The 21,230-nt window shown below is 41.0% G+C and overlaps 1 protein-coding gene across 1 annotated transcript in view; it reads right to left on the reverse strand.

Moving 5' to 3' along the window:
• The window catches only part of WNT2 (Wnt family member 2), a 47,913-nt gene extending 31,314 nt beyond the window's left edge, over positions 1–16,599 (reverse strand). The window contains exons 1-3 of the mRNA XM_002751776.7: positions 16,218–16,599; positions 13,909–14,135; positions 8,416–8,693 (exon numbers count right to left, since the gene is read on the reverse strand). Of these exons, the coding sequence (XP_002751822.1) occupies positions 8,416–8,693; positions 13,909–14,135; positions 16,218–16,300 (588 nt within the window). The 5' untranslated portion in view covers positions 16,301–16,599. The remainder of the gene's footprint in view (positions 1–8,415; positions 8,694–13,908; positions 14,136–16,217) is intronic.
• Between the last annotated feature and the right edge of the window lie 4,631 nt (positions 16,600–21,230).

Consider the following 21,230-nt stretch of genomic DNA (forward strand, 5'->3'; position numbering starts at 1 on the left):
CAGGACTCTTTTGGTGTTTAGCTCCATAGAAACCATTTTTAGCTTAATATATAACTATTCTCAACAAAAAATTCTTCAATAGGCTCATAACTGCTTCAGTGCTAAAATCTTAGCAGATTTTTTATGTGGCCCTTCATTTTTTATTTTGAGCATTTAGGCCTTTGACCAGCAGAGGCTATTTTCTAATTTTAAATTTTAAGAAATTTCTATTCTTTTAACAGTCTTTCTTTCTTTTAAACAAACTTCTAGATATTAGCATTCTATACCACAGAGACAGAAGTCTGTTAAAAAGAAGAGCTATGGAAGAAGAAAATACCTGCATTGTGTAGGCTAGGACAATGCTATTTTATATTTCTCCGCTCTAACTTTGTGTCAGATTATAATAGTGAGGCATCACATTCATTAAGTTCTTACCATGTATCACGCTAAGCACTTTATATTCACTATTTTATTTAGTCCACACTACCACATAAGGTATATACTATTATTATCCCATTTTATAGATAAAGATATTGAAACACCCAGGATAGAGGAGCTTGCCCTAGATCTCACAGGCAGTAAGTGAGATAACCTGAGCAGGCGGGGTATAAGCCAAGCCTGTCTGACACCAAAGTCGACATCACTCCGCTGGTGTTTTTCATATTAGGATTTGCCAATCTCTGGGGCTCACGTTCCTTGGATTCGGTGAGTTCTATAAGCTTTTACACTTAGTGTTTGCATATCTAATTATAGACTAAAAGGAATTATATTGCCAGTTATAAAGACAAACTTCTCCTAAGGAGAATGAAGTTGTGGTTCCTTAAGTCAGTTCTGAAGACGCAGCCCAAGCAGCCCTTACATTGTCTTTGTAAAACTTCTTTGCATAACATGAGATTCTTTTCTTGAGGTACCTGTGTTTTGCAAAGTTTATGAACTCTGTATCATGTCTTACTGATTTTCTTCCTATCAGAAAGAAGGCATTCCATTTCATGCTGTGTAAAATATTTGCCAACTTAACAACTTGCCTTAGAAATCCTAGTTAGAATTTATTTTAGGTCCCCATATACTGTGTTTTAACTAAATTATTTAGTTCAACTTGAGCATTTGAAGAACTGTTAGTTCTTCACTTTTTAGTTGGGTATATTTTACACAGTCACTAATATGTTTCTGGTTCTATATCAGTTTTCCTGAGTGAAACACTCATTAAAAACATATAATTTAATTCTCAGATGCTGGCTTGAAGCCAAGTACATTTATTAACAATTAAATCCTTTTGACAGGCCCACATCTCTAAGATAGAAGTTACTGAAAATTGGGCCAACTCATACCTTTCAAACATACACACTCTGGAACTAAGAAAAGGAATATTTATTTAAAAACTGTTCAGTTGATTTGCTTATACAAACATTTATTAACTTAAATAAGACACTGTGATTTCTTGAGCACTATCATTTTTTAAAAACAGTGACTGTGGGTGGGCTTAGCTAGAAAATATAAGGTGTGGAATTTACATTTGTGGAATTCAAGAACATTCCCGTTGACTAACCATATATATAATAATTCTTATTGACTAATGAGGCAAGTCTCAAAAACATTTTCCACTAATAATAGAACTTTACATGGAACTGTAACAATTTTTTTAGGAGTTATTCCATGTCTTGGGACTTTACTTCTGGTTCATTTTTGATTCATATGATAAATAAAGATCTCTAATATCAAGCACATATTATTTTTGGGTCCAAAAAGACAGAGGTGAGGCTGGCAGAACTGATCTAACTTTTCAAAATGCTTTTCATTTTATGAAGTAAGGAGACCAGTAAGTAAACAAATACTTACTAAGTGGAGTTTATGTCCCATAAAGATGCTCAAGATTGTTGAAGGGGGGGTCAGGATGAATAGGAGGTTAAAGCGTATTAAACTGCATGGCTCTGCAGTTCAGTACGGCTTTGCTGTTTTCTTTCCTATTGATATTCCTTACTTTCTTCTTTCTTTTTCTTTTTTTGAGATGAAGTCTCACTCTGTTGCCAGGCTGGAGTGCAGGGGTGTGATCTCAGCTCACTGCAACCTCCGCCTTCCGGGTTCAAGTGATTCTCCTGTCTCAGCCTCCCAAGTAGCAGGGACTACAGGCTTGTGCCACTATGCCCAGCTCATTTTTGTATTTTTAGTAGAGATGGGGTTTCACCATGTTGGCCAGGATGGTCTCAATCTCTTGACCTTGTGATCTGCCCGCCTTGGCCTCCCAGAGTGCTGGGATTATAGCCACCAGGCCTGGTCAATATTCCTTATTTTCTAAGAGTGTGATTTCTTTGCCATCATGCCCCAGTTCTCTTAGGTCAGACACATTAATTATTTATTATTATTTATTTTAAGTGGCATCAAGGGACCAATTTTTTAAAGTCTTTGCCAGGCACAGTGGCTCATGCCTGTAATCCCAGAATTTTGAGAGGCCAAGGCAGGAGGATCACTTGAGTCCAGGAGTTTTAGACCAGCCTGGGCAACCTAGTAACCACCTGTCTCTACAAAAAATAAAAATAAGAAATTAGTCAGGCACAGTGACAGATGCCTCTGATCTGAGCTACTTGGGAGGCTGAGGTTGGAGGATCACTGGAGCTCAGTGCAGTGAGTCATGATTGCACCAGCCTGGGTGACAGGGTGAGACCCTGTTGCAAAAAAAAAAAAAAAATTTAAGTCTTTATTAGAATTTAGATTTGCTTGCTTGTAAGGTTTTACCTACAGGTAGTACAATAGCCAAAGTAAGAAACTTCAAAGTGGAACTTAGAAGTATCTGCTCTGTCCAATGGGTAGGCCACGCTCAGGGCAGGCCCCAGTGCTCCGTAGCACTGACCTTGGGTGGTGCTTGTTTGGATAATGAATGGAACTAGAAATTCTGGACCCGCTCACACTCTGAGCTTCTCCATGTAAAATACAGGATGCCAAGTTAAGTTTAAATTTTAGTTGATTACAGTGAGCAAATATATTCAATATATTTTCTGATTCTGGCCACCTTGCTAGACCTCAGTCTCCTCATATGCAAAATGTGTATAATAATGGCACCTCACCCCTAGGCTTGCTTACTGCCTGGTGTATATGCATACATATTTTATTTTATATGGCAACCCTAGTTTGGTAAACTGTGTAAGGTTTTGCTCAAGTATTAGGGCCAGTTTTCTGATTCCAGAGTCCTATCCTTCATAATGCTTCAGTCGAGAGCTCTTAAAGAGTAGAGTAGCCAATAATAATATTAACCATCATGTTGAAAATGTAAATATCAACACAGTTGCCAAATGCTAATTTTTTAATATTAACAAACATCCAGAAGCTTACTATATTAGTACTTATATGTATATTTAAGGCTAAACATAAAATTCAGAGAGATGCAAATTTCTCCTAATTTTCCTAGTTAATCTATTTTTTTTTTTCTGACATCGGGTCTCACTTTGTTGCCCAAGCTGGTCTCAAACTCCCGAGCTCAAGTGATCCTCCCACCTCAGCCTCCCCAGTAGCTGGGATTACTGGTGCATGCCACTTTGCCAGGCTAATTTTTAAGACATGAATTCAGACATATTACAAAAGGTTTGAACTTTCATCAGTATCACTCTTTCAAAGGGGACGCTAGAGAAATTAACAAATGCATGAATATTAAACTTAAGTATTTAATTTTCTCTCCCACTGTTCAATGCCTTCCTCTTGCCTTCCCAGTGGCATTCAAATGTCTCTGCACAGTATTTGAGACTCTCCAGGCCAGGTGCAGTGGCTCAAGGCCTGTAATCCTAGCACTTTGAGAGGCCGAGGTGGGCAGATCCTTTGAGCCCAGGAGTTCAAGACCAGCCTGGGCAACATGGCGAAACCTCATCTCTACCAAAAATCAAAAACCCAAAAAACAAAAAGAAAGAAAATCAAGCAAACAAAATTAGTCAGGCATGGTAGAATGCGCCTGTAGTCCCAGCTACTGAGACTGGGGTGGGAGGCTCGCTTGAGCCCAGGGTGTCCAGGCTGCAATGAGCTGAGTTTGTGCTACCTCACTCCAGCCTGGGTAACAAAGCAAGACCCCACCTCAAAAAAAAAAAAAAGTGGACTCTTCAGATCTGGCTGGGCCTCAAATTTTCAGCCTCAGTTCCTATTAACTTTCAGTCTTGAACTCCACCCTAGTGTTCTTGTCATTCCTCAACTTTGTGATACACTTCCTGCTCCAATATCTGTCTTTGTCTTGAAGTCCCGTCATCCTGGAAAAGTGCTTTCCCTATCTCAACCATGGGAAATCTTTAATTTCCAGCTCAGACACCCAGTTCTTTTTATGATACAACCATTATCTCCTCAGCTAGTGGCTGGTTATTTTATTATATCACATAGCAGTGCTTGCCTTGCAATTGTATTACACTTGTCTCCCTGACTAAAATTTAGTTTCTTATGGTCAGGGGCTGCTTTGTTTTATTCTTTTCCACATTGATTTAGTACCAAAACCAATGCCTTTCCCTAAGTCATTCCTTGATAAAATATCTGTTCAATCAAATTTAGACCCAAAATATAAGAATAGAGCTCTTAAACTTGCAGTAGCGTTTGTTGAAATTTTGCAGATCCTCCAAAAAGAAGGCTACATTGCCTCCAGTTTGCTCACAATGACTGGCAGGTCATACTTTCAGCACTTAAAACAACTTTTCCTTGTCATTAAAAACTGATAGACATTCATTTTAGAAAATGTGTGAAGACACACACAAAGGAAAAAGTCATCAGTAAACTACCTTCCAAGGGCAGTAGCTGCTGGCTTTTCCCCCGTACATATGGAAATATTGTTTGTTTTCTCAGAAATTCTCAACAAAGGCAATATGGAAATACACATGTCCGGTACTTTGTGGTTCTATGACCCTGGATTAGTCTCTCCATCCCTCTCAGGCCCAGTTTCTCATCTGAAAAGTACAAATATGAATCCTATTTTTTATTCCTATAGAGGTTTTGGAATGATCAAATTATAAAACATTTGACAATATTTTATAAATTAAAAAATACTATATGTTTGATTTTATTAGTGTGTTAACTGAACAGAAGATGACTCTATAGATAGATGTAGTGATCAGATGGAATCCTAAATAATAGTTCCAGCTGGATGGACTTCTGCCTACCTTAGTTACCTGAGTTACAAATAACCTTAACTTCACAAAAGGGAAAGGAACTTTTATTAAGCATCTATTATATGCCAGGCTCTGTGCTGTCTGCCTTACACTTGTCTTCCTGTAGCACCACAAAATGCCCTTTTACACATGAGAAAAATTGAGATTCAATAAGCAAAGTCACTGTATTGTAAGATTAAAACGAAGGTGCCTCTATTTTCTTGATGGTTAGAGGGACCTTTTAAGGAAAGTATTTTCCTGGAGTTCCTCTTATTCTTATGGAAACTCTTACTCTTATAGAAGCGTTCAGAGTGATGGAAGGGCAGTAAGATTGGATACATGAGTTATTTTGATAAAGTTTCCCTTAGGAACATTGAAAGAAGTTGTGACTATCTCATTATTTCATCTTAGAAAAAAGAGTGAACTAACTTTTGTTTTGGTTTTTGAGACAGGCTCTTGCACTGTCACCCAGGCTGGAACGCTGTGGTGCAATGAAGACTCACTGTAGCCTCAACCTCACTGGCTCAGGTGATCCTCCCACCTCAGCCTGTTGAGTAGCTAGAACTGTAGGTGCACCACCACACCTGGCTAATATATATATATATTTTTTGTAGAGACAGGGTTCCACCATGTTGCTCAGGCTAGAAGAGTAGACAAATTTAAAAGGTGCTTGTTTGCAAGCTCATCAAAGGAAACAAATGGCAGACATTGATCTTTTGCCTGTAATTTACCTAAAACTATCTTAAAATAGAATTTGAAAGTTTTCATAGCATGGCTTCTTTAGACCTAAACAGAGCTGCTGAAGGATGCTATACACTTTCCTTCTTGACAGAATGTTTGTTTTGAACAAGGCAGACTTATCTTTTTAGTACTTATTCCTAATCCTAATTGGAGGTAGGAAACTAGACTCAATCAAGGCTGAGCATTCAAGTAAACATGGAAGAAAAAAATCATTATAAATTCTGCTGAAACTGTGATTAAAATAAATGATACAGCACAGAGGATCTAAAATGATATTACAGTACAGAGACACATGAGGGTGCTCTAACCAACTACTCTAATAACTAAATTATTCAAATATTGGGGAAAAATTGAGGCCCGTCGTGACTGGCAGTGATGAATTCTGACTTTTATCATTAGCTAGACAGAACAATCTTAGAATAGATGGTTTTAAAAAAAATAATATATATTGTTCTCTCCTACCTCTCCCAGTTTAGAAAGTAGATGTTCCTATCAGTCAATTTGAAAAATACTAAAAAGCACAACGAATGAGAAAAAAGTGGACTGATGTTACCGTCAGCCCTGGGAGGCGGGGGCTTTCTAGAACTTTAGAGCCAAGTCAGTTGGAGGCTTAGCTCAGGAGGCCTGTCTTCAAACACGGGCCCAGCCTGTTCTCATTTTGATTCCACAGACCTTCTGCTAGTACGAAGGGGGAGTAGAGACTGGGGGTCTAATGACCACAAGAAGAGAATTAGAGACGCATGTTTATCTCAATACATTTACTCTCATTAAAGTTCATATTCACTGACATCATGCATCTCCTTGAAAAAGTCTGCCCACCCACCATTAATTAAAGCCACATTTTAAAAAGTCAGTGTATGCACTTTTATTCCAATCAAAAGTAGCCTCCTAAGTTTTGCAGAGCAGGCAGGAGAATATCTGAGGCCTGACAGCTGTTCACCTCTACACGGTGAAGAATCATGTGATTTACATTAAAAGTTGTGTTTATTCAGGGCCTAAAATATAAGAGCTATGATCTATTGTCTTGAAGAGTTGAAACATTCAATATCTACTGACCTATTTAGTGAAATTAACATTTATTTTGATAAGTCAATGTTCTTTTGGATACAATGTCTGTCCATAGGCTTTTATCTTTTCAAATAGAGAAATCTAACTATATACCCTGTTTGAACAATTAAGCAGCACACTCCTATCAAAGACACCACACTTTATAACTTATACATGTATTATCAATGTTAGGACAAAGGTCAGTGTAAATTTTTAAAAATCCAAATCATTGCATAAACAGTAATTACCAATAGTTGTAGGATTGCACAACCATAGTCTATTTTCTTGGCAATAGAGGCTATAAGTTCATAAATTCATGAAAATGAGGAATGTTGATTTTTAAAGTTCAAGAAAGGTACTATTTGTAAATAGTTCAGGTCACACTCATCTTATTCCATGAGCTAAGCAAGAGTTCTTCCAACTTCCTTTAAATGAGATTTGTTCCCTCTAGGAGCCTTAGTAAAGGGGTTTCATTCAAACAGATCAGCATTCTTTTCTATTATTTTTCCTATTAAAGCCCCTCAGGGGACATTTCAATTTTATGCTGATCTTTCTTTATATATTAATATTGAACACATTTTTATGTGGTGCTGATAAAAGACAAATTATGGTTATCTCTTCCTATTGTCAATTAGATTATTCTAGAATTGTTCTGAACAAATATTTGATTTACCCAGCCGGTATATGATTTCCACACAAAAGCACCATGTACAGCATCAGATTCTCTAGTTATTCTGGTCATACTACCGTAACAAATGACATGGGTCATAGATGCATCTGAACATTGGCACTGAAATGGTTTAATCCTAGGGCAAAGCACCCCTGGACTAGGTATTGGGACCTGACTTTCTAGTCCTTTCTAGTAACTTCCTTGTGACCTTGAGTACGTTGAGGGTCTCAGTTTCCTCACTTAACAAATGGTGGTTAGGAGGTGAATACTGACTGGAGTGCAGAAGTTAATCAGGTCTAGAGGAGAAGGGGCCAGAGTACCCGTTGGGGATCTTGTCTTTCCCTGGTCCACTTACTCATCCAACACCAGAAAATCAAGGTGGGGCTTTTATGAGTGAGACTTGGGTCAGGTTCCAAAAGAGGGCATCCCTAAATCTAGAAAAAGCCAAGACACCATGCTTGTTGAGTTGTTTTCATGATACATGTAAGAAAAGATGTTCTGAGTCTTCATGTCCCTTAGATGTAAGCATTCAATGCACCATCGCTATGTGGGATGAAGCACTATCCTAACCCACAGATAATATCTTCCCCCCAAATAACACAGTGTCCAGAGGGACCATGAAAGACTTGACTCAACACAATGCCAAATGCAATAGGTGGACTCCTTCAACTACTATAGGGAGGAAGGTGGAGTGTGAGTGGGAATATTTCAACCTAGTTGTTGGTATTCTTCCAAACAAACAGCTAAAAGCTGGGGGACAGTAGCAAGTTGTGACTACATAGCATTTTATCAATTCTAAGAAAAGATAAGCTCTGTATAAGTGATTTATAAAGCCATGAGGCCTACAAAATGAACACCATTGCGTTTCCATACCTTCCTGCCAGCTCTGTTGTTATGAAGATTCATCAGGGCTCTGGCATCCTTTCCTTTCCTCTCCTTGGCATCCACAAATGCGCGGGCAAACTTGATCCCATAGTCAATGTTATCACTGCAGCCACCCCAATCAAAAACGCCCTTGCTGTCCTTGCCACTTCCCATCTTCTTTGGATCACAGGAACAGGATTTTACTTCTCCTTGGCTACAGGCCCTGGTGACGGCAAATACGACTCCAGCTGAGGAGATGGCATAAACAAAGGCAGATTCCCGACTACCTGAAACAAAAATGCTCTTCTTAAAAGTGGTTCGGTAGCACTATTTTTGAATACTTTCATATGGTAATTGTTTAATACTTGCTCTGTCACTGACAACCTTTGCCACTAGACAACAAGGTACTGATATTCTTGAAGGATTCTTTTCTAGAGCCCAGGCTCTTTCTTTAATATGAATTAAAGAATATTTTGAACCTCCATCTAATACAGGTTTTGGTCAATTTAGATATCTGTATGGCAGCTCTTCTTAAATAAAGAGCATCAAATGGCCTTGCTCAGCTCCTGGTTTCACATTAGTTTCAAACAGGCTTGCTCTGTTTCAACAGAGAGCTCTAGAAGCCCTAGAAGAGAGACGAATAGCATCTCTAGGCCTTTTTCTGTACTTTAGAGTCTGAATGCCACAATTCTATCATTCCATAATATACTTGGGTACTCATGACACCACAGCTTCCCTCAAAGAATCCTTCCAAACCTCCAGGACTTACTGAAGATATTTACATGCATTTAAATTATTGAGAATGAAATACTGAATTCAAAGAAATCTAGGGACTAAGGTGGGAAGAGAATTCTGGCAGTAACCAGCCCCTTGCATCAACACTGGAGAGCTTGGCTTGGCATTGACTTTCACACGTAATTGAGAGATTGCTGAAGGCAATATGCAATATCCTCGAGTTACATACTATATGTCTAACTATTAAGGTGAATTTACTTTCTTCTGGAACACCTGCACTAATCACTGGTATTGGGTGAAAGACAGTGAAAAGCTTTTCTTTGGTTTTTCTGGAAGGAAACAAATTTACCGCCTATAATTAGACTTGGGCAAGAACCCTTTGGGGTGCTTTCTTAGAATTTTTCTTTATTAGAGCACAGGCTACTTTCACTTACAGGCTGAAAGGTACATATTTCAGTGCAATAACTACATTAAATTATTTTAATAATCTGTAGTAACTCATAACACGGTGTTGTGGTATAGTGACAGCTATAAGGCTCTTTAGGGTCCGTGTGCACTTCATTTTTCAAGTGGAGCTGTATTTCATTGTTATTAGCATGCCCTTTTATTAATGGTTGCTGCGGCAAACATATTAACAATCAAAATAGAAGCTGGACAACCTAATGCCAATGCAAGGCCGAAAACAGAGAACCATTCGGTGATTCAGTATGTCAAGAGGAGTGTGACTTTTGAACCACACAGCTGAGAGAGCAAACCACCTTTTCACATTGAAGTCCTGCTTGTTTCCGTTTGTCATTCTGTGTTAAAATTTATTATACATCCTTTGCAATATTTGCTCTGCTAGTCTCATTATTAAAAATCAGGAAAACATATCTACACCATATTAAATGGCACTTACCTCAGCCCTCAGAAAATATTTACCCCCCCAAACCTCTAACCATCAAAAAAGGGAATCAATCATGCTTTGCAGTTAGGTAAAATGAATTCTATTGCTATTTGCCATAGGTAGCAGATAGTTCTCTCCAGAGGGGAATATGATGGTTATCAGAGCTGTTTTAAAGAGTCCCCGTTTATATGATATAGATCACAGATATTCTAAGTGGACTTGAGATGCTTTGTAAAAGAAGGTGACTAATACATGCTGATGTGGCTTAATCTCAGGTAGTGGCTTTCAGATAAATAAAATTTTTAATATATCCATTTTACACTTTAGGAAAATACCTTGTCCACAGTTCCCCATTTATCTTCTAAAGCTTGGTTTGGGATTTAGAAACCAGTGCCCATGTTTAGAGAGATCACATAGACGAGGAAATTCCCAAATGCTTAAGTATGTAGCACTAGTTTTATTTTTTAAGGAGAAAGAAGAGACATTTTATGAGGTGGTCTTTTATGGTAAAGGCATGGAAGATGTGGATGATAGTATATCAGGTAACCAGACAGTATTTTGAAAGCAACAAGAGAAATAAATTGTCTAGGTGCAGAATTCATCCTGGTATAACTTGCAAACAAGTACATTAACTTGTTGGCTGAAAGAAAACAAATCACAATCTGCTTCATTTCAGAAATAATTTCCAAAGCAAAAATATGACTTTTCTAAATATTTGTCATTTATTATTCAAACACATTACTATATAGATGTTCCTTTGTTTAAATTAAAAATGTAGCACATTGACTAGTTTTTCATTTTACCCCAGATGGTTTGGTACCATGTAGATATAGCCCTAAGATGTTTTCAGTTAAGTGTTTTAGATGAATCACTAAAATGTTATGTGTGAAGTAGTAGCACATTTCAAGAGCTGGCTTGGTAACAAAGCAAATTTTGATTTGGGCCTCTTCTTAGAAAGATTCTTTTTAAAGCTATCACAAAATAAAACAAAATCCAAATCTAAATGGTGAAATATATATTTCCTAATATGTTGCTATTGAAGTTTCTCTAATTTTTATATGGAGATAAATCAAGCAATGTTTATTAAGTACATAGGCACAGTTTTTATTTGGGGTAGGGAGACTGTTACCTAGGAAGGCAAAACTCTAGAAGCTAGGGTTTCTTGAAGGTTATGGGCTGTTCAACTCTCTTTTAAAATATTTGCTTTATAAAAAAATATTTACAAGGATGACACCTAATTACCTTTGTGTTTTCTAAGGCTAATTTGAGAATTTTGGAGGTGTATTCTTGCAAGCATACTTTTGGGTTTGTTAGTTCGGTCCTTGTTTCTCTGCCTGTGATTGGTAACTGTCTGTTGAATGAGTAAATTTAAAATGTTTATAAAAATTGTTCTGTCTTACTCTGACACTGTAAAGCCAGACAGGCAAATGTTCTCCATTTCTCTACGACCATGGGACATTTTGGTAATTTTATGTTTTCCTTATAAATGGTCTTGCCCTTTGCCTTTCCTCTTTATCTATGAGCATATTTAGGTGTCCAAAGGAGTGTTCCTCACAACTCTAAGAGGTAACTTTCTCTCCAAGCAACTAATTGTAGGAATCTTTGGATAGCTTCATTGGAATTTCTTGATTATTTCCAGTATAAGCTCCTTTAGGCCAAATTCAGCCCTCCTATAACCAACACAGAATCATCACTGATAATCACAAGAGTTTGCATAAATGTCTGGGAGGGAATCTGGCCTTCCGTGAAGAATGGAAAGAAATTGTGTAGCATGAGTGGTTTATGTTCTGAATACTTTGGCAAAGTATTCTGCTTTATCTGAAAAAAATCTGAAGGAAGTACAAATTAGAATCTCTTATTTCTCTGAGGCTCAGACTAAGTCAAACTAGTTCTGTTTCCTGTTACCCAGGCTGGAGTGCAGTGGCATGGTGTTGGCTCACTGCAACCTCTGCCTCCCAGGTTCAACTGATTCTCCTGTCTCCGCCTCCCAAGTAGCTAGGATTAAGGGAATGTGCCACCACGCCCATGGGGTTTTGCCATGTTGGCTAGGCTGGTCTCAAATGCTGGCCTCAAGTGATCTGTACACCTTGGCCTCCCAAAATGCTGGGATTATAGGAGTGAGCCCGGCTGTTGCCTCTAGTTCTAACCTCCTTCCTCTCAGCAATTCTATAGCTCAGAAGAAATGAAAAGTATCAATATTAAATTACAGTATTTTATGAATGAATCCCTAGCTTTGGTGGATATATTTTCTTTAGGATCACTGGTCAATATTGCTTCCTTCTATATGCGATCTAAAGATTTTATTCAAATATGTAGACATGTTAATAGATCCAGAGATGATCATTTCACAAATGTATATCTAATTTGAAATCATTGGAAAATGGTTGTGAGCACTTTGAAAAAAAATCCTGATACATTTTAAACACTGAGAGCCACACATAATATATCCAAAGATTACTTGTGCTAGATATTTGCAAACTGTCTTTGACAAGGTCCAGTTTCTTCAATTGATTCACTGGCAAGATAATCTAGGTGAAGTCTTAAAATTCCATGAAGCTGAATTTATTATTAACCTTTCAAAACTTTGCGATGTCATATTGAAACTCCAAAAGGAATGCAGAAGAATATAGTTCTCAAACTAGAGAATAAAATTGCAGAATATAGCAGTAAATTAACTTTAGGGTTACTCTAAGAATGAGAGTACTACGCCCTTGGGGGATTTTAGAGACATTCAGTTATGCATTTGGCCTCATAAAACCCTAGGGCTGTGATGATTACATGATAGAAACACCCTCTGTTAAGCATTACCAAGTGCACAGTCCGGATGATTTTCTTAGGAATGGCAGGGGGTAGGCAAAAAATAAGTACAAAGTTTCCTGTTTCGGGGGTTCGCACATAAACTGCTGTGTTTTCAGTTAGATTTTCTAATAGCAAATGGGCTGTGGTATTTTTTGGAGAGTGCTAATAATGCCAAGTTAGCAGATGGGTATTATTTGAAAATAAAATATGATTTTCAATTAATTTTCTTTGATTGTATACTAGCTAGAGAGCTACTTTACATATCCAGACCTTTTAAGAAGTTTATTATGTAATTAGAAAATGTTTAAGGTTCCTGCTAAGGAAGGAAAAAACCTCTATATATTCATGTTTCCCACCTCTATCCCCCAGTTATCCTTATTGCTTAAAATGTAACTGGAAAGTGATAGGTACCCACTACAAGTTTATCCATTCATTCATTGTAATGAATGAACAGGGCCTGCAACACACAAGGCACCAGGCAAGATGCAGGGAATACGGGTTATTTTCTGCCCTTATAGAATTTACAATCTGTTGGGAGGAAAACTGTTGAAATTAGACACGGGGTGACCCAAGGCTGAATTGCTGAATGGAAGGTCAAAGGTGGTAAGTAGAGGTTTGTCTCTCCTTAACACTTACGTGGTGTTTTTGTAATACTGATATAATCTCTTGCTGAGAAAAGATTTGAAGATTCTATCCTGATGATCTGCTCAAATTCTTCTGGAAGAAGCCCCAGAAAGACCAGGAAAAAGTCAAAAGAGACTTTTAGCTCCTTCTCTCTCATCTCTTAGAGACGAAATTTGAACCTGGAGGTTGTGCAGTATTGTAGTAATGGACATAGCAAAGAGTGAAAAGACAACAGCCTGGGGTTCTACCTCTTCCTTGTAATTCACCTCTTGTAAGCCTCCAGACATGTTCCTTGACTTCTCTAGTCCTCACCTATAAAACAGGGACAATTACATCCATCAGAACAAACTTCTGATGGAGTAAAGTGGAATAGAAATGAGCAGGGTCTTTGAAGACTGAGTGAAGGGAGCTGAGCATGAGTATAGAGCCACAGGGCAGGGTGAAGGCAGGAGACTTACTTCGGAGTAGGACCCTGCCAAAGAGGCTGTGATCCCTGTCCAGAGTGTTGCAATTCCAGCGGTGCTGGCGGAACTGGTACTGGCATTCCGAAGTCCACTCGGTCACGCCCAGGCCAATGGCACGCATCACATCTGGGTGTCGGTGACACAGCTGCCGCTGGCTGCTCACCAGGCCTGGCACATTATCACACATCACCCTGGAGGAGCCACCTGTAGCTCCCATGTACCTATGAGGGACCAACCGACACAGAGGTGAGGGCAACATGAACAGGGAGGCTTAGTGTTCCTAGAAGACTAAAGAGTTCAAAGCACTTTTCAAATATGAATTCCTTATCCTTTTGGTGTTATTAGAATGCAATGATATTTACTTTTTAATTTAGTGGAGAAACGGGCAAGGCAGGCACATAGTGAGTGATCTTGCAGAAGTCACCCCAAAGATGTTGTGATAACTGTTGAACATGAAGCTAGGTTCACGAGATGATGCTCCAGGTAGGGGGATAGAGGCAAGGTTGGCATTTGGGGGAGTGAACGATGGGTAAGAAGCAACATATCTTGAGGAGAACGTGTGGAAGACTTTTCTCAAGAAGGCTCAGATCTCAGTGACACAGTGTGTCTGGACTTGGCTTTGGGGGAAGCTGACCTTAAAGCTCTTCGTTCCCATTTATTTGACAGAATGTCTTAAGGACAGTCTGTATTTGTCTAATCAACACCTGCTGGTATCTGATGTTACACTCTCCTCACAGACAGGCTGTTCTTTCCTTACTGAAGAGTCTTTTAAATATTTCCATTTTGTAGCTCTTTTGACTTTTATAAAGATCCTTTGGAAAAAATTCTTTCTATTGTTATTAAGGACACTAAATGTTTGGAAGAATCAAACAGTGTTATAGCTCCATAAAGTACTTTTTGAAAAGAAACTTTAACAAAAAATTACATCATCATCTCTACCCAGATGTTCTCTATTAGTCGTGAAATGTTTAGAAAGGTACCTTTTATATAACCCAAGCTGCCATAGGTGTCTTTTGAAGCGATCAAACAAGGAGAATGTCTTTTTCTTGTATTTTCATTATTTTATATGATCATAAAATCGTTACAGCTGTGACTTCCAAAAAATATATTTAAGTGACAGCTGAGAGACAATGTGACAAAAAGCCTGAGCAATAAATAATGTTTATACACCCATGGAAACAGAAATAGTCATTTTATTGAAAAATGGTCAGTCTGATAAATCAATCTTTGATCCTGTGTCAGCAATGTCAAGGCTAAACGCCTCCCTGTTCAAAGCGGGCTTAGGAAGGAATTGAACCCCTCTTCCCAATAGCACATTGCCTTGCTCTTTTGAAGAGCTCCAGTGTCTTCCTAAAAACTTCCCTACTCTAGTCCATAATTTAGCTGAGACCCCTTTCGTTTGCCAGATTCTTTAGAAAATAGCCCACAATAACAGGTCTCTCTGAATCAGTATTTTAATATCTGTTCTGAAACTTTTAGATGCAAGGACATTATAGGGCTATCAACTCTGTCTCTTTCCAAGACCAAAAGTCGGCAGATGGAGAACAGTTTCTAGATGGGGAGATAATCTGCCTTTGGGACTTTTAGCGATGCTAAGACCTGTTCTGGTTCAACATTCCAACACTATGCAAAAATAAATAAATAAATTGCAGATCAATGTACAAAGGAAAGCAGCAAAGTTACTCTGCGGGGACGGTTGTGTACAAGGTAACGTCTTAGATCCCGGGGTCTGTAGCTTTGCATTAAAGCGATAGTCTCTACCTGGAAGCAGCAACATGTTCTTCCGCCCCATTGGGGTGAAGCATTAGGAATGTGGAAGGACGGGAAATAATACAAAATCACACGCTTTGGGCTCTACAACTCCTGACTGCCTGAATTGGCCCGTCGATTTACCTTGCGGGGCGGGGGAGGCGGTTATAATTTTCAAGGTGAATTACACACACACACACACACACACACACACACACACGACTGTGCTAGAGCTGGAGATGGGTTAGCCCGTCTCTCATCAGGATAAGAAATTGGCTGATTTTGCTGTCGCTCAGCTGGATCCAAATAAACCAAACATCGGAGCTCTCATTTGAGGGGGAATGTGGTTTTTTGGAGTTGTCAAAGCTGAAATGATCTTCCAGAAAAAGAGAAGGGGCTCATCACGGGGCGGTAAGAGGGCAGTAGCCAGGGTTCGGACCAGAACCCGAGATTGCTGTGGCCTCGGGGAAATGCAGCCAGGAAAGGTCTATGTGGCCAGTGCGGTCCCCGCTCCGATCTCCAACATCCCCCCGCGCCGGTGCGCATGGACTTACCACCATGAAGAGCTGACCTCGGGGGTGAGCCAGGTCAAGAGCAGAGGGAGCCAGAGCCAGATTCCACGGAGAGGGGAGTTCATATTAACCCCCCTTGCGTCTGCATCAGGTCAGACTCCGTGTGCGGGCGCCATGCGTGCCCAGAGCAGAAGCGCTCAGCTCCGGGAGCGCCTCGTCACGGCCCCCGGCGCCTCGCCGCGCCCCCGCCCCCCGCTCGCGTCTGCGACGAGTGGCGAGACTCGCTGATAAAGTTTCAAACGATGGGCCCGGCGAGAGATAAAGGCCAGCCTGGGCCGCCTCGCCCACAGCCCAATTCCCCAGGCGCAACAAGCGCCTGCAGTCCGAAAGCTGTGCGCGCCTCAGGCGCGCCCCTGTCCGCTCTGCTCCCCTGCGCCTGAGGGAGGGGGTGCTGCGCCTGGCGGGGGTGGGGAGAAGCGCGGGGGTTTTAGACAGCAGTGCATAAAATGATGTCAAGAGATGTCTGGGGGTGAGGTGAGGCGGGGAAGGGGGAACACCCCTGCGTGGCTTCGAGCACACGCGAACACAAGCACCTTTAGGGAAGCTGATGGCCAAAGAGCATCCGTGGGCTGCAGGAGCGCGCGTTCCGGATTGCCGAGGCCATCCGCTGGCAAACAAGTCCCTAAGCGTGCAATGCGGGGAAACGATAAGGGGTGGGAGGGCGGGATAAGAAGATTCCTATGCATGGGATACAAGAATCCAGTGATGATTTTCAACTCATTGCTTCGCTTCGCTCCCTGACCGTGGGATGAAGAGCTAGCATTTGTAAATTTGGAGCTGCCGCGTCTATGCAGGGCAAGGTTAGAGGGGGAGGGGAAGGCCTTGGCGAATTGACCTGTTGGCTTTGATTCCTTAGGGCTGGGCTTATCTAAGGAGCCCTTAGGGAGGGGAACGTGCAGGCTCCATGACCCCTCGGACCTCCCCCAGCAGTATCTGCCAAAGCACCCGGGAAGGACGTAGTTGTTCCGCACACCCAGCTCCTCCCCGGCACTGCGGAGCGCAGAAAATCACAGAAGAGGAATCAAGGCAGCCAGGCGTAGCGTGTGCCCTTGCACCTCCCGCCGCCTGGGCGCTCAGCCTGTGCACCTTGGGGAGATTAAGGGACCCTTGGTCTCGGACCTGGGCCCCTGCCTAGCCAGGAGAGAGGGGCTCGGGCCCGTGGGTGGAGCATTTTGAGCAGTAGCTGGCTTGTAGCCGCACCGTTTATCACCGGAAAGGAAGGAAGACCAGGAACTCGTGGCGGCCGTGAACTGTTCCATTGCTCTTTTCCTGGGGCGGAGGGACTTGCTGCCCGCCCGAGAAGCGTGCTCTGGGGACTAGAGTGTGCGCGCGCGTATGTGTGTGTGTGTGTGTGGCGAATTGTTGGCAGGGCATGGGGGAGGGGGTGCTGTCCAGATCGGAAGGACGGGCTCTCCCTCTCGTCCGCCCTCACTTGGGCCTGGACTGGCGAGAGCGCAGTGAGAGGCTGGACGAAGCGAAGCTTTGAGAAGCCAAAAACCTGAAAGATGTTGTCATCGCAAACCCCTTCCCCCACGCTGGTCCCTGGCAGGTCCGGCCCCTCCCAGGCTGACCCAGATACATCCCCGTTTGGGTCCGGAAAGGGAGGAGAGGGAAACAAGCACCGCGCCACCCACGACTCGGGAAGAGCAGGGCTCCTCGCCAGGGCCGCTCCGTATCGCTGGGCCGCGACCCAGGGAAGTTCTGCTCGGTCTGCCCCGGTTGGGTGGGAGGTGCAGGCAGGGCTCCTGGGGAGGTAGGCGGCGGGGCGGGGGAGCGTTTCTGCTCACTGTGTATGCATGCTGGCCTCGGGGAGGATATGATAGGTGCCAAACAGCAACACTTCTTTCATGCACCTCCATGCTTATGCTCACAAACCTCCTTCCCCAATGAAGCAGAGGAGTAAACTGAAGCTTACCTCTACCCTCCTTTGTCCCTCAGTTTCTTGAAATAAGTCCAGACATTTGGGAAAGAAAATGTGGTTGGCTCCAAGGCACCATACATTGCCAAAATTTCACTTCTACCATGAATGAAGTAGGGGTGTGGATGTGTGTGTTGGGAAAGGTAGGCAGTCATATGATTGTCTCATGGAGAATAAGATTTGAAACCAGCTAAAAAACTCCAACTCAAGTTCCACCCATCTCAGCACATCGTGTCCTGACAGCTAAGGGGTGTTAATAGACACAGAATGTGACCATTAGCTTACAGGCCCTTCCTTTCCGCCCAGGGAATTAGTGAGTGGCCAGGAGACCTGCCCTTCAGTTGATGGTGAGGCCAATGGAATGACCTAAACCCGAAACAGACCTCCTGGAAAAGGAATGGACCATCCCCAAAAGCTAATTAAATCCACGCCAGAGGACTTCATCCTGGGGCAGGAAGAGGAGGAATGCAACATGTCTCGCAGAGAAGCAATTGGTTTTGGTGAAAGGCAAAAGGCTGAAGAGGTTTGAGCAAAGAAAGCTAAATCCAGATGTGAAAGAAGGGTCCACCCAAACATCCCTTCCTGACCTGTCTAGAGACCGTCTGGACTCAGTGACTTGTCTCTTCCAGATCTGTGATTCCATTTCCCTCCCATTCTCCACCCCTTTCACTTATGAACCATTACTTAGTCCCAGTATGACTTATTTTCCTGCCAAGAAGGCCTTTACTCCCTCCTTGTCTGTACCTATTCTTTGGATGGACCCCTTCACTTTGAAGATAAGGTGTTCACTAGTAGACATAGTTGGGAAATGCTCAAGAAAATTAGGAGGAAAGAAGGTTACAGCAAACTTCACTTCTTTTACAATCAAAACTACCATCCTAAAGAAGAGTTAATAAGTAATGAAGTAACTTGCATATAATTTCAGCCTAGCTATAGCAGATGATGAGGTAAGGAAAGAGAGGGTCAGAGTGCCTTTAGATTTATGAATTCAAACATCTGATTTTTTTATTTCTTCAATGAGAAATCTCAGAATTGACTGTAAATTTCATTTACAATATGCAGAACCCAGTTCTCTTTCTGGAGCTTAATAACTTGCTTGTAACTTCAGTATAGCACTGTAGCCAAATGAGTCAGTCTATTTTCTTAGTTAGATCCATTGTTTGTCTAATCTCCCAGGGCAGAGTAAGAGAAGTCATTTACTACTGAGCCATCTCCACCCTTTAAAAATCGAGAGTTACTTCTCAACCAAATAGTCATTTGTCTTTCAGTCTGAACTGGCTTCTTCCTTAGGCAGTGACTTCTAAGATAGCCACTTGCTAACCAAAGCATACGTTCTAATATCAATTATTTAAATCTCAGTGTGCCTTTAAATCAATGTGCACCGAAGACTTTTGCTTCCAGCCATGAGAGAGCAACAAGTACCTGACTTGCTCTCCTTTTCAGGTGTTGGACAGTAGGCAGCACACAGCTGTGATCCTCGAGAGAAGGGAAACACATTAGGTTTGCTCCACAACTATCCTATTATTGTCCAAGTTTTTTTGCTGAAGAGAAAGACATTTTTCTAGAATGGAGGAAGGTGGAACACAGGCAAGGCGGTAGTTTCAGTTAAGGAGGGAGAGACTGGAGTTTTGGGCTGTTGAAGCAGCTGAAATTTCAGAAGATAGGTAGCTATAGAAAAGGGACCCCCCCAACAAGTCTACATGGAGATTCACCACCAGTCCTTGGCCAAAAGCTAATCTGAATATAGACATGACAAGACTCTGCAAGGCCTAACAGAGATTACCTGCTCCATGTAGTGCATTGTTGAGAGACATTGAAGTTCCATTGCAGCAGGGCAGACAGACCTCATTGAGCACTTCAGGCATTCAACTGAGGTGCTGGAAAGGCCTTGCCTTAAAAGTAATAGGCTAAAAAGCATGTCTTAGAGCAAAATTCGAAATCTTGTTTCCCCATAGCACATATGCTAATAAAGAATAATAACAAAACAGACAGGACTAGGAAAATGTATAAGAATAAAACATTACCCCTTAAAAGAAAACAACATGATACAGATTCCCTACAATGGGTTATCTACAATAAAAAATTTAATACACTGCATACAGTGGTATATGTCTATAGTCCCAGCCACTTGGGAAGCTGACAAGGGAAGATGATTTGAGACCAGGAGTTCAAATCCAGCCCAGGGCAACATAGCAAGACTCTGTTTCTAAACCAACTAACCAACAAACAAAAATGGACAAGTGAAAAATACACAAAAGTTACCTATACTTAAGAGAAGGCAGTCAATAGAAACTGACCCTGAGATGGCCCAGATATAAAAGGAATTGGTAGGAAAGAAATTTTAAAGTAACTATTATAAATATATTCAGATATTTAAAGGAAAATAGAATGAACAAGTGGACAATAAACAAATAGATAGAAAATGTCAGTAGAAAAAATGGAAGCCAAAAGAAAAAAATGAAAATTCTAAACCCTACTAATACAGTTATCTAATTTCCAAAATTTGTTCTTTCTGAAATGGAATTCCAGAAAGAAAGCAGAAGAAAATGGGGCAAAAAATATTTGGAAATAATGCCCCAAATTTGGCCCACGTGATGGAAAACATAAGTTTACCAATCTAAGAAAGGTGAAAAATTTCCAAAAGACTAAATGCTCAGCATATCACACTGACACACATCAAACTATTTAAATGCCATGGATGAAAAATCTCTAAAACAGCCAAAGGAGAAAGTTACATTATATATAGGAGAACAAGAATATGAATTACACCTGGCTTTTTACCAGCAACAATGAAAGTCAGAAAACAATGGAATGACATCTTTAACATGCTAAAAGGGAAAAAAAAGTCCATATAGAAACCTATAATCAGTGAAAATACCCTCTGAAAATGAAGTGGAACTCTTCTCTTGTTTCTTCTTCTTCACTTAACTTTGGGAATAAGAGCCACATTGCATTAATAAGAGCAAAATGAAAACAGAGCTAGCTGAATACAGTATAAAGCCAACCCTAGACAGGATAAAGATTTCCCAGTGGTACTTTTTTTGCTATTCAAAAGAAAACTCCACCCTCCCTTTTTA

Source organism: Callithrix jacchus, chromosome 11 (assembly GCF_049354715.1).
Source record: "Callithrix jacchus isolate 240 chromosome 11, calJac240_pri, whole genome shotgun sequence".
Classification (NCBI taxonomy): Eukaryota; Metazoa; Chordata; class Mammalia; order Primates; family Cebidae; genus Callithrix; species Callithrix jacchus.